At 52.5% G+C, this 12,503-nt stretch overlaps 1 protein-coding gene across 4 annotated transcripts in view; it reads right to left on the minus strand.

The window, feature by feature from the left end:
- The window catches only part of TRAPPC10 (trafficking protein particle complex subunit 10), a 90,139-nt gene that overhangs the window by 33,937 nt on the left and 43,699 nt on the right, over positions 1–12,503 (minus strand). For all 4 annotated transcript variants that reach the window (XM_021679242.2, XM_021679240.2, XM_021679241.1 and 1 more), the window contains one exon: positions 10,324–10,571. In XM_021679242.2, coding sequence (XP_021534917.1) covers positions 10,324–10,571 — 248 coding nt within the window. The remainder of the gene's footprint in view (positions 1–10,323; positions 10,572–12,503) is intronic.

The following is a 12,503-nucleotide window of genomic DNA, read 5'->3' on the forward strand; positions in this document are numbered from 1 at the left end:
TGGGAAGGGCCACGGGGGGGAGCGCTGGGAAGGGCCACGGGGGGAGCACTGAGAAGGGCCACGGGGGGGAGCGCTGGGAAGGGCCACGGGGGGAGCGCTGGGAAGGGCCGCAGGGGGAGAGCTTTGAGAAGGACTGAGGGGGGGCCAGGTGCAGGCTGGGAAGTGTCTGGGATCCAAGGACGTGTGGGCCGCTCTTCCAGAGCAGAGAGGAGCGGCAGAGGCTGAGCACCTGAGGGCGAGGCACCAGAGGGCGCATCTGTACACGGGCAGGCTCTAGAAGAAGCGCGCGCCATGACAGAGAGTCTTCCTCTGTGCAAAGACTACGGACTAGATACTTCCTTGGCACTGTTTTCTGCAAAGAGCAAGTACCACCTTAGTGAGCCTGGAAGAACAGTGCCTGGGAAGCAGGAGCGTCCGGCGGCAGCAGGAGCTTGGCTAAGGGCAGGAAACGCACAACCACCACGGACCGACTTCCAAGCTGGAGGCGGCCGCGGCGGGCAGCAAAGGGCACGGCAGGCAGGGGCCACGCAACAAGGGCAGGGGGCGCCTCTCGACTGGAGGTCCCCCAGTGACTGCTGTTCCGGTCCTGCCCAGGAGGCCCCCTGCCATCCCCCGCGGACCACTCCCCAGCCGCGGCTCTGGCTTCTCCCGGTCCTGCTCAGGAGCGTGCGCATCCTGACTGGCTCCACGCAGAAGGAACGGCTGCGGCTTCTGCACTTGCCATCCCACGCCAGTTAAGCTTTTGCTGGAAGGCATCAGCCTAGGACCTGGAACCACACTCACTGGTGCGGGCGCGGTTCCCCAGCAAAGCCCAGCTGCACACCCCGCAGGCCTCTTACACACATCAGGGCCTGACAGAGCTGGGCTCCACAGCAGCACTTCAGGGGTGGCGATCTAGGGCTTTCAGAAATGCTTAAAATATCATCGGAGTCACAGATCTCTCATCGCTTTAAAAAAAAAAGGTTACGAGTACATAAGGTGAGATATGCACAGGGCCCAATCACTAACCTCAGAGCCCCATGAAGTTTTACAGCTGGACCACCACTCAAATCAAGAACAGGTCACCCTCATTAGGTTGGAAGGTTCCCTCGAGCCCCTTTTCCCAGTCAAAACCCACCCCAAAAAGGTAACCCCTTTCTGCCCTCGGTCACCAGTGAGTGGCTGAACCTCCCACAAACCGAACCACACAGCACAAGCTCTTCTGTATGTGGCTTCCCTGTCGAACCTAACAGTGTGATCCAACCTGGCGGGGCCTGTCAGCAGCTTGTACTTCACTGCTGGGTCCTATGCCCTTCTACGAATATGCCACAGTTTATTTATCCATCCCATCCACAGGTGTTTGGGTTGTTTCCAGGGTTTGGCTACCATGGATACAACTATTTGCAATACCGCCCCCCTCTCTGGGGGAGGAAGCCTTCTCTGACTCAGAAGACCCCCAGCCCCCTGTGTACCAATCTACACAGAAGGATAAAGGAGGGCAGCATCAGTGGCCCCTCTCCTGCGGGAACCCCTGCAGCATCAGGGCAAGGAGAAGAGACCAACACTGGGTCTCTTGGGAGGCCTCAGGGCCCACGGGGCAGCCCCAGCCTCCTGTAAGATCCACGGAGGTGCAGCAAGGGGGACCGGGAGCGTGGGCTGTCCACCAGGTGTTGGCGGCCTCCCAGTCCAGGCACAATCCGCTCACCAAAGGTGACCCGATCATAAGCCATGCTGCCTAGTAAAACAGCTGCACCAACTTGATCTAGTCCCAGGGAAAAAGAGCCAGGAAGTTGTCAAAGTCAGGCCCTCCTGCTGGTTTACAAGCCCCTCTGAACACACCCTACTTATCTTTTGGTTGGACTCCTTCTTCTTGGGTACGTACCTAGGAACAGATCGCTGAGTCAAAGGACATTTCAGCTTCAGGAGACAATACCAAAGAGTTTTCCAAAGTGGTTGTTTCACCACGTGCCAGCTCTAGTTTTTCTGTTTGATACTGTCGGTTTTTCTACAGGTTACCGTCATCCATTACAGTAGAGTTTGAGAATGGTTTAAAAGTCCCATGAAGTTTGGAAAAGAGGGCTCGTTCCGCAGCCAGGGCTAGAACCAGTTCTAGACCTGTTCAAGCAATCGCGCTCACCTCAGCCAGCCAGTCTGGGAGCAGCAGGCCCGGGGAGGGGGGACACATATACCTCAGCAAACATGCAAGGAGTGCCCCAGGTCTCACCCAGGAGGCAGCAGCCCCCCAAAGTCCACACCCTACAACCCGATGCTGCCCAAACCCAGGAAGGATGAGCCTCAGCTCTGCTCTGAGGGGGAGCTCGCCCAGCAGTGCACACAGCTCTGCCGTGAGCCCAGGGGATGGGCTCAGCACCTTTTGACAATACACATTCCCTAACAAGAAGGATGATGAGCACCTTTCCACAGCCTTCCGGGCCATCTGGATAACCTCTTTTGTAAACAACAGACTTTTTAAATTTTTTAATACAGGTCTCTCTCCGAAAGCACCACGCTCCTGTGAAACCCTCCGTAAGCCGAGACGACATAAGGCGAAGAAGCAAGTGCCGTTAGTTTACGTGGAAAACTTCTGAGCATTCCCAGACCCCAAAAATCACTTCTCTCGGGCTCTTCTGATCCCCAGGACATGTTTAGCTAATGGACACACAAAATCAGTCGAGATCAAGCCCAGATGCTCAGGGACGCAGCCGAGAGCCCCGGGGCCGGAGGCTGAGATGCCGCGGGTGGTTCGCGGGGCAGGAGGTGGGGGGCCGCGCTCGCTGCTCGGGTGCAGTCCGCCGCCTGCACGGCGGCTCACTGCACACCCGCCGCTGGACGCGGTTTTCGTTTTTCGCCTTTTTTTCCACTAAGAGCGGAAATCCTCTTCGGATTTCTTCTGGTTAGTGGGGACAGGTATGAATGTAGGTCTTCTGTAGCGGTGAAGTGGTATAAAACAAACTTTTGAAAAATGGGGATACCTGCGTATCTTCTTTAGTTTCTTCAAGCCCCCCTCCTTTCCTAAGACCACTATTATCAGTAACCCCAAGAGCTGTTTTACCATTTTATAAGCCTAGAGTTAAAGGCCTTCTTTCTATTCTTTCTTTTGTTAAACCGACATCTTTTGCGAGACCGAACACGGAGAACACAGCATCATAAGGAACCCCCACGCGCCCACCCCTGCTGGAGACTCACAGGTGCAGCGGAGCCCCTCCGCCTGCCACGTCCAGCCCCGCCAGTCGCCATCCCCTTCACAAACCCATCCCTGGCCGGACGCCTCACAACAGACGGCTTGTGAACACTGTACACAAGGAAGCAAAACGCGTACATCCTTGTGTGTCTGACTTCTCTCGCTCTTGTGTTGGGGAGACCGGCCCACTACACGTCCGTCTGCTTCCACTGCTGTCTGCCAGTCTGCTGTGCAAACAGCCCACAAGGATCATCCCCGCGTACATGATGGACGTTCGAGTTATTTCGTTTCCAGCAATTATGAATGACGCGGCCACGAGCATGCTGGCTTGTCTCTTGGGACGCGCACGGCATGTCTGTGTAGATGCCCGGGGCGGGACGGCCGGGTCACGGGGCGTGCGGTGCAAGCGCCAGTTCCCACCCCCACTTCCCGCCCGCTCGCTGCCGCCCGCCGAGCCCGCCGTTGCAGCCATCCTGGGGCTGTGCACTGGCCTCCACACACCTAGTTTGCACTTCACTGGGATGAAGCACCTTTCCATATGCTTTCTGGCCATTGGGATAGCTTCTTCTGCCTATTTTTCTATTGATCTGTCAGTCTCTTTTCATTGATTTGCAGGAGTTCTTCACATATTCTGGGAAGAGCCCTTCCCACCTACGTATCCTGCTGGTGCTCTTCCACGCTGTGGCTCGCATCTTCACTCACGTAATGCTACCTGCCGACGGAGAGAAGTTCCGATTTCAGTGTAGTCCAGTCCGTTCCTCTCTTCCTTTACGGTCAGTGCCTTTAGTCCTGTGTCAGAAATATCTGCTAACCTCCAGGTCATGGAAATAGTCTCCTGTATTCTCTTCTAGAAGCTTCTTTGTCTTATCTTTAATGTTTGGATCAAAACTCCACCTGGAATTGTGTCTGGTATGAGATCGAGATTCATTCTTACATACAGACATTCAGTAGACCCACTGAATAAATTTTTCTTGAATCCATTTAGTTAAAATGTACTCCAACTGCCCTAGTCCTCCCCAGTGGATTATGACCTCAGCCGCTGGCTCTTCTCCCGCCTCCATCTAATTGTTGGCCTCCATCTGCCCCCCACCCCACCAGGTCCCACACCTTTCACGGCACCCTGGCCTCAAACCCGACTACGACTCCTTACCAGACGATGAACAAAACCCAGGCCTCAGGATGCCATACCAACACTTCCATAATCTCTTCAAAATCTAGCTTCTGATAGCTCTGTAGCCTTACCGGCAAGCCCTGCCTCACCCCTTAAGTTCCAGCAAGACTGAGCTCCTTCATAGTTTCTTCACTAAAACCTTCTTTGCCTTAAACACGCTCTCACATTTGCCACCACAAGCCACATCTACCTGGCAGATCTCACTCAACCTCCTCATTCCATCAAAACGTAAACTCCCCCGGATGGGGTTTGGTCTATCTTGCTCTCTGCTAAAAATGCAGTGCCTAGAACAAATGCTTGCTTGGCACAACACAAGTGCCCCGGGAATATCTGTTGAACGGAAGAATCTTTTAAAACCCAGCTCATACAAGACCACCTCTAGAAACATTCCCTAGCACAAAGTAGGCGCCATGAAAATGCTCACTGAACTGAACTGAAGCATCCACATGCAGGGATGGGACCTCTGCATCCTTGATACTCCTCCTGTACCCAAATGTTCTTCTCTGATCACCTGGCGACACTGCTCTGACCCTGTTCCCACGGCTGGCTCAGTGTACTCGACCGTGAGTTTCCCGCGTCAGGAGGGACCTGCTTCTTCCTCATCTGCGCGCCATGCCCCCACCCCATGTTTACCACAGTGCCCTGCAGGCAACCAACTGCCTCCCAAATGACACTTGCCAGCCCTTCTTCTCTCCTGAGAGCCACCAACCCTCACCGGTTCTTCCTCAGCAACACCTCCGGCATTTACCTGTCCTCCTGTCCATTCCTACTCCTCTTCCACGTCAGGTCCTCACGGCTCCAGGTCACGCAATGACCCCTGCCCCTGTCTACCGAGAAGCCCCAGAGAGCTTCTGGAACACAGCAAGCACTCAGGGACCCTGAGCTACACTCCTCAGCGATGCCTCAGCTTCTGTCTTCTGCTGAGCCCGAACCTCGGAACATAGATCCAAGTGGCCAGCCTGGAAGGCACCCCTTTTCTGTCTCATCCAGTTTAACCTGGAGGCTTCTACCACATGCAGCCCCTGCTCACAGACTGGTGGACTGGCTGTGATGGCCTCTTGTGCTTAGCTCTGGCCAGTCTCTAGACCAGGTGGCTCTTCTGGGATCCTGGTCCTACTTGGCCTACCCCGTGTGGAAGCATAATCAGAACCAAAGCTGACAAAAGACAAATCAGTACTGAGGGAGACCCACGTTTTAAAAAATCATTTGGGAAGTCATCATAACAAATATATAATGGTCTTGTAGAAAATATCTTTCTTATATTCTCACTTACAATTTGGTAAAGATTAAAATATATGCACATGACTACTTTTTTTTTCTTACCAAAGATGCAGGGAAACAGGCACTGCTAGTGTAAATGAAAAATGGGAAGATCTTTCTGGAAGGCAATTCGACAATGTATACTAAAAGCTTTAAAAACAAGTGTGTCCTTGAGCTAGCAATTCTACGTGTATGAATACATCACATGTAGACAGATGGACGAGGATACACACTGATTCAGTTGCAAATAATTCTGAGCAATACAAATGTTCAAAACAGGACTGACTGAATGAACGCACTTCCTCTGCAGACAGAAAGGCCACAGACCAAAAAGGACACCTCCTGCTGTTAGAATAAGCATTCTATCTTCCAAATTCACAGAGACAATATATTCAATGTTTGGTAAATGGAGGGCATTTTTTTTTATGTTGTAGGAAAAAAGAAATACCCTATGAACGAGTCATCTGAGCTCATGAAGAACTGCTACACTCTGGACATCACTCCTTGATCCCTATCGGCTGTACGGGGCAGCTACAATGTGCATTTTTACATGTTTTCAATCAGGGCAGCTGGCCCAAGGCTCTTCCCTGGCACCCCTGGCCCGGCACTCCACGTCCCACTACAGAGGTGGGGCTTGTTCCCATGGCATCCGGCTTGTTCCCACGGCATCTGGCCTCCTACTCTCAAAGAAGATACTTCAAATCAATGGACAAATCAACCAGAAGGTTAGCAGGATGTGTTTTACAAACCATAGAAGCAAATATACATAGCCTTTTCTGCTAAAGAAATGTCACAATCAGAAATGCAGGAAGGGCTGTAATACTTAGGCTTTGGGCTTAAAAGGATTAACAAAAGAAGCTGAGCCCTACAAGAACTACACCCGGACCCAGCCTGCAAGCTGGCTGAGCCCGTGGCCTCTCCGTGCACACAGCGTTGCCCCCAGCCCAGGACCGCACCATGCCGAGCCCCCTCGGGCCCATGTCAGAAGCCACAGCTCCACACTGGCCTCCGGCCACTGATACAAAGGTGAAAAACACCCCACCAAAAAGCTAGCCCCGACACCAGGAAATGAGTCTATTTTTTAGAATAAAATTAAATGTATAGAAAATGTAAATAATTTGGGGTCTTTTGAATTTTGAATATTTCCACAAAAATTTAAAAGAAACTCTCAGAATAATACTTTTCCAGGTAACTGCCAACTGAAAAATGTACTCAAGATAAAACAACACTCCCCCCGGAAACCAACCTCCAGAAAGAACCTGAGATGAGAAAGCTGAGAGAATAATTCTGTGCCTGAAGTACCATGGGGCCTCCACAGTCTTACAACAGTGCTGACACGCACGTTCACACGGACTCTCTGTCCTTGGAAAGAAATATTCGAGAAGATGCTACCAAGGAAGGTCACGCTCAGACCTGACTGGCACGAGGGGCTGACGCACGGCAGGCAGCGTGAAAAGCTCAGCTCCCTGGACACGCTCAGCACCCACACGGCAGCTTCTGTTTGCCTCCAGGGATGGAAAAGGGGGGCTTAAAGGGGCAAGTAAACGAGTCACGGTCCCTGGCGGGGAGGTGTGGGGTGGGGTGGGGTCTGAGCGCAGACCTTCTGGCTCCAGAGCCCACCCTCCATGCTGGACTGTCTTCCTAAAACCTGACCCTCACAAAGTACACCTGACAACCAGATTAGAGTCAAACTGCTGGACAGCAGAGGGGATGGGAAGAAGCTCCCAGCAGAGGACCACAGTGGCCGGCATTCACGTTGGTGCCGACCACACGTGAGCGCAAGTGTTCCACGAGGACTGTGCAGGCTCACCCGTGGGATGAGCAGAGTTGAGTTGACAAAAGAGGTTGGCAGCTCGTGCCCCGGGCAGTTCAACAGGCACAGGACGCTGCTGGGGCCCAGCTACTGTCCACGGCACTCATGTGGCAGGGATGCCGAGGGATGGCAAGGCAACAGAGCAGCCCCACCCCCATCATGTGCAGCACGAGGAGACCAGGGAACAAGAAGTTGGGTCGTTAGGACAGAGAAAGAGAGAAAAAGCAAACAGTGGGCAGCGTGTCCTCACCCTGAATTCAGCTCTGGTCAACTCATCTCAGGCAGGACACAGCAGAACCAGAAAGGTGCAAAGTACAATCAACATGATTCATAGTGGGGGACAGCCCCCTCTCGAGGAACGGTCGAGAGGACGATGACCATTCCACTCAGAAAAGAACAGAACCAGGGGAAAGAATACTGCAACGGATGTGAAGTGCATCCCACAACACAAAGCACAGGAAAAGCCCTCAGTGAACGTCCGCACCAGAGGCCAAGAGCCTAGAGGATGGACTTACATCATGCCGCCGTTCACACGGACTCTCTGGAGCCAGGAGCATTTCCAAGTACGAGCCCCACCACCTGCTCCTTGCATGCTTCTCCTTCCAGCCGAGAGGACAGTTTCCATGCACTCCTATGATGGCTAGAGGTAGCAATGAGCTCAGGAGACAAGGCAAGGCAGGCAGGAGGACCCGCTATGCGTGCTGCTGTGCCGCAAATGAGTGGGACACCACGCATGTCCCCACGCAGCCTGCCTGCACCGTCTGGGCGTGCCGGAGTGACCAGGGATCCATGCTAGGACGAGGATGCCTGTGAGCAGCAGGAAAAGGCTTCCCTACTCCTCCCATAGGCTCCACTATGTCCCCAGCAGGCCCCGCAGATCCGGGGAACTGTATGTAACGCATTCCCAGGCTCCCTCACCCTCCAGCTTCCAGAATGCTTGGTGGAGCTGGCAGGAGGTGGTAGCAGGTGCCCAGCTGGGTCCCTGCAGGGTCAGCGGCCCCTCACCAGGAGGGCCCAGCCCCTCAGCGCGGCGGCAGCCACTCCAGCAATGTTTCCTCGCCTCTCTGCCAGTTGGCTGCCGTGCTGTGACAAGGCAACCTCCTGGGGCAAGAGCAAGAACTTCCGACAGATTCTAATCCTTCAGGTTGTGACGGGCGGGGCCCAGCACCAAGGGGCTGGCTCTGCACCACCCTCCAGGGTTTCCCACCCACGCCCTGGGCTGCATGACAGTGCCTCCTGATGGACCCGCCCGGGGTTACCCCAGTCTGACGGTGCTGAGTATGAACCACGTGGACTCTAGCACAGAGCCTATTTCTCCCCCATCTGCTAAGATGACGAAATCTCTAAATCAGGTAAAATATCTAGGCACACATGAGCACAGACAGCCCTGTGCCCCCCTGCTCTGTACGGCCAGATTGGAGCAGCCGAAGCAGGTCACCCAAGTCCACGCGGTTCGACGGAGCCACAGGAGTGCCCTCCCATGGCGGAAGATGGTGTTTCCCTCATTTGCTTGATGAGGTATCTAGGCAAGAAAAATAATCTGATACAAATTCTTACATTCACGAGTGTGTGGCTCAGCTAGGCTAGGCGTTTCTCCTTTAGAAATTAACTAACAGGGGCGCCTGGGTGGCTCAATAGTTGAGTGTCTGCCTTTGGCTCAGGTCATGATCCCAGGGTCCTGGGATCGAGCCCTGCATCGGGCTCCCTGCTCCGCGGGAGGCCTGCTTCTCCCTCTCCCACTCCCCCTGCTTGTGTTCCCTCTCTCGCTGTATCTCTCTCTGTCAAATAAATAAAATCTTTAAAAAAAAAATTAACTAACATAATTTCTCTTCATTTGGGTAAAAAAAAAAGTTTCTATCACTTGATTATTTCAAACTAAGTGTTGAGCCTGTTCTTTAGTACTCTAGGATACAGAGGATGAAAGTTACTCATTATGAAAGCCCGGCTTCACCAGGGTTTGGCTAGTGCAATACGATTACACTCAAGGACCCTGTTCAACTGTGCCCCTGGGACGTGCCAGCAGCGGCAGGACAGAGCGCACGAGCCCGGCATGCGGCCTGACCCTGGACAACCCTTGCGGTATGTTGCTGGGTCAGCCACCTCCCCACTTCCAGGCCTGCCTTCTTCCTTTGTGAAATGGAGTTAAAGCGTTCACCTCATTCCTAATCGGGGAATGGGGCGGGGTGGGGTGGAGGTGTCTGTGAGCCCCCCGAGATGATGTGTAACCCTGTGTATGTGCGCAGGTGCCCCTTTCTGGGCAGAGAGGTCACTGAAACAAAAAAGGGGAGACCCCCCACCCCCGCCCAGACTAGACAGTCATGAACGCTCCCTTACTTCACTAAAACGTGTCTGATTCTGTGAGCAGCAGGAGCGCAGGAGCCTGGGGACTCGATCCTTAAAGGCCAACACTCCGCGACCGACGCACCGTACACGCCTCTCTCACGGGTTTCACTCGCACACACGTGCATACGCGCACCCGTCACGCACCCTCCCGACACTTCATGCTACTAATTCTGGTTCGTCACACTGTTACCGTGTGTTCACGTGCAAAACAGAAAGGCGGCTCGGAAATCAAGTGAAGGTCCACCCACAAGGCCTCACGCCATGTGTGCGGCAGGGAGCCGTCTTCCTCGGGGGATAAAGCCGAAGTGCTCTCAAAACCTCAGGGGAAGAAACCGATCCAAGAGTCTTGCTCTGGGCCGACATGAACTCCCCCACGCTGAGAGCAGAAATGACACTTCTGAACAATTACCCAATCGGTGTAAAGAGTAACTACACAAATAACATGCTACAAATGCAGGACATTCAGGAAGAGAGAACTCTTTCCTACAGCACAGACAGTTCAATGCCTGCGATTCGCGATTCAGGGTTTTGGGTTTGAACAACGAAGAAACGAGTAAATTGGGAAAATAGACTCACTTCTAAGAGCTTCAGCTCTTGCACACAGCTGTGCAGCAGCTCTAGGGCGCGCTGAGCCACCTCCCACGGCCTCTGCAGGAAGAGGAGCAAGGTGCACTGGCGAGAGAACAGGTAACTGCGCAGATCTAACAGGGTGGCTTCTTGCCTCTGTATCAGTTCACGCTTCTCCATATCTATGGGCTTTCGGAGGATCAATCCATTCCAGCTCTTCACCGGCTGGCAGAAAAAAGTCAGCCAGTTGGCACCATCTAAACAAATACACATCATGAAAGGCGCTGACTACAGATTACTTCACCTTACTGAGATTCTTGCTCAAGGCCGTGAGACCTCACCTACCAACGGGCGGCTCAACAACCAGTTACTCCCTGACCACGGGCCCGCCCCCTTTCCATGGGCATGGAACCAGGCTAGTGATGTGGGGACAGGGTAGCTCCCACGAGTATTCCCACTCGGTACATGGCAACCGATGATGAGCACAAGGCAACATGACCTAGGCCACAAGGCACACGGATGCACCATGTCCAGAGGGTGATGAACAGGTTGGGAGGCAACTGGAGACTGCCAGGCTAAGGGGTCAGGGAGGCCTCAGGCTCTGTGCTCAGTCAGCTCTGAGAGAAGGCACCAGGCCTGGGTTGGAACGTACTGTGCCAGAGAGCAGCCCATTCACGAGACCGTGCTGGTCTTTCTGTCTCCCTTACCGAAGCCTCACACCTATCTCTAACTCAACCACATCAGCTACCCGAATCATCTCCTGGAGAAAAGGACAGCAGGCACAAGGAAGAAGCAGCAGCGGGAAGCAGAAGGGAAACATTCTTGCTTGTCAAAAATTTCCAGCGAGGCTCCCCAATTCTAACTTATAGCCCCAAACTCAAATATGGCCTTAAAGTAAGCATAACAGCCCACGATAACTAGTCATTCAACCCACATGGCAAAATATAATCTATTTTCCTCACTCCAAAAGAGAGCTGTCGTACCAGGTCATGCTGCACTCCCACCAGGAAGCGACTCAATATTGGCAAACTGATGTTACTAAATATCTCAAGTGCCAACCACAACTAACAGCAGCCTTTACTGATTGGAACTTATACTCAGAGCTGCTCAAGTGCACACCTATGGGGGGACCCGCCCCAGCCCTCAGAGTGCCTACACCAGCAGACCCCTCTGTTGGCCCTCTGCCCAGCGTTCTCCTCTGGGTCATTCAGGCCTCTGTGTCAATGCCACCTCCTCAGAGAGCCTCCCAGACCACACTGTCTAAGATCACCCAGCACCTACCGTCACACTCTGCCCCTTCACCCGCAACCCCTTCTGCAGCCTGCACTCATTACAACTACCTGACTTGAAGTTTTTTGTACTTCTACACCTGTTTCCCCTTCATGTAAACTCCATGAAGGAAGGGGTTTTGTTGGTTACCTACTATATCCAGAACAGCGCCTGGTCATATGGGACTCTCAATAAGCATCCATTAAATGAACAAACAAAAATGAACAATCTTATCATTGAGCTGCAAAACGTGGTTCAAGCTTACTTTTGGACTCTAATTTGTCCCAGATTTTAAAACTGAGAGAACAAAGAAATTATGCGAAATACGACATAAGAAACATGTAAGATACCTAAATACGTACAATATGGAGATGTGAAAAATTTTATCTCTTCTCAAATTTTTAAAGTTTAATTAGTAAATACTTTGCTCTGGTTATGTTTACATTTGTGTCTTAGCAAAGTAAGAGATCCAAATCTGAACTTCCTAAAACTTGGTTTGGAGAAAAAACCAATTGGTGCCATTCATCATCATTTCTAGAACAAAGACAGTGCCCAAGCTGACTGTCCCAGCACCTCATCTTCCTACAGGTTTTCTAACAGACACTAGGGTTCCTTGAAATCACTCCTTTCTTCAGACACCATATCAGGGTTCTCTTAAAAAGAACACCCAACAAAGATGTCTGTTACCGCACTATGTGTGGTGGTCAGAACGGAGACAACCCAAATGTCCAAGACCAGGGGCAGCTGGATTAACCCTCATGGGTCCACACTGTGAAGCACGATGCAGCTATTAACGAACATACATTAAAACCTGACCTGTTAGCTTGGAACAATGCCCACGATGGGCTGTTAACAAGAACAAGCTACAGACAAATGTCTACATAGGATGAGGCCATTTCTATCAATATAGGTATCACCCA

The sequence above is a fragment of the Neomonachus schauinslandi genome, chromosome 1 (genome assembly GCF_002201575.2).
Source record: "Neomonachus schauinslandi chromosome 1, ASM220157v2, whole genome shotgun sequence".
NCBI classification, from domain to species: Eukaryota; Metazoa; Chordata; class Mammalia; order Carnivora; family Phocidae; genus Neomonachus; species Neomonachus schauinslandi.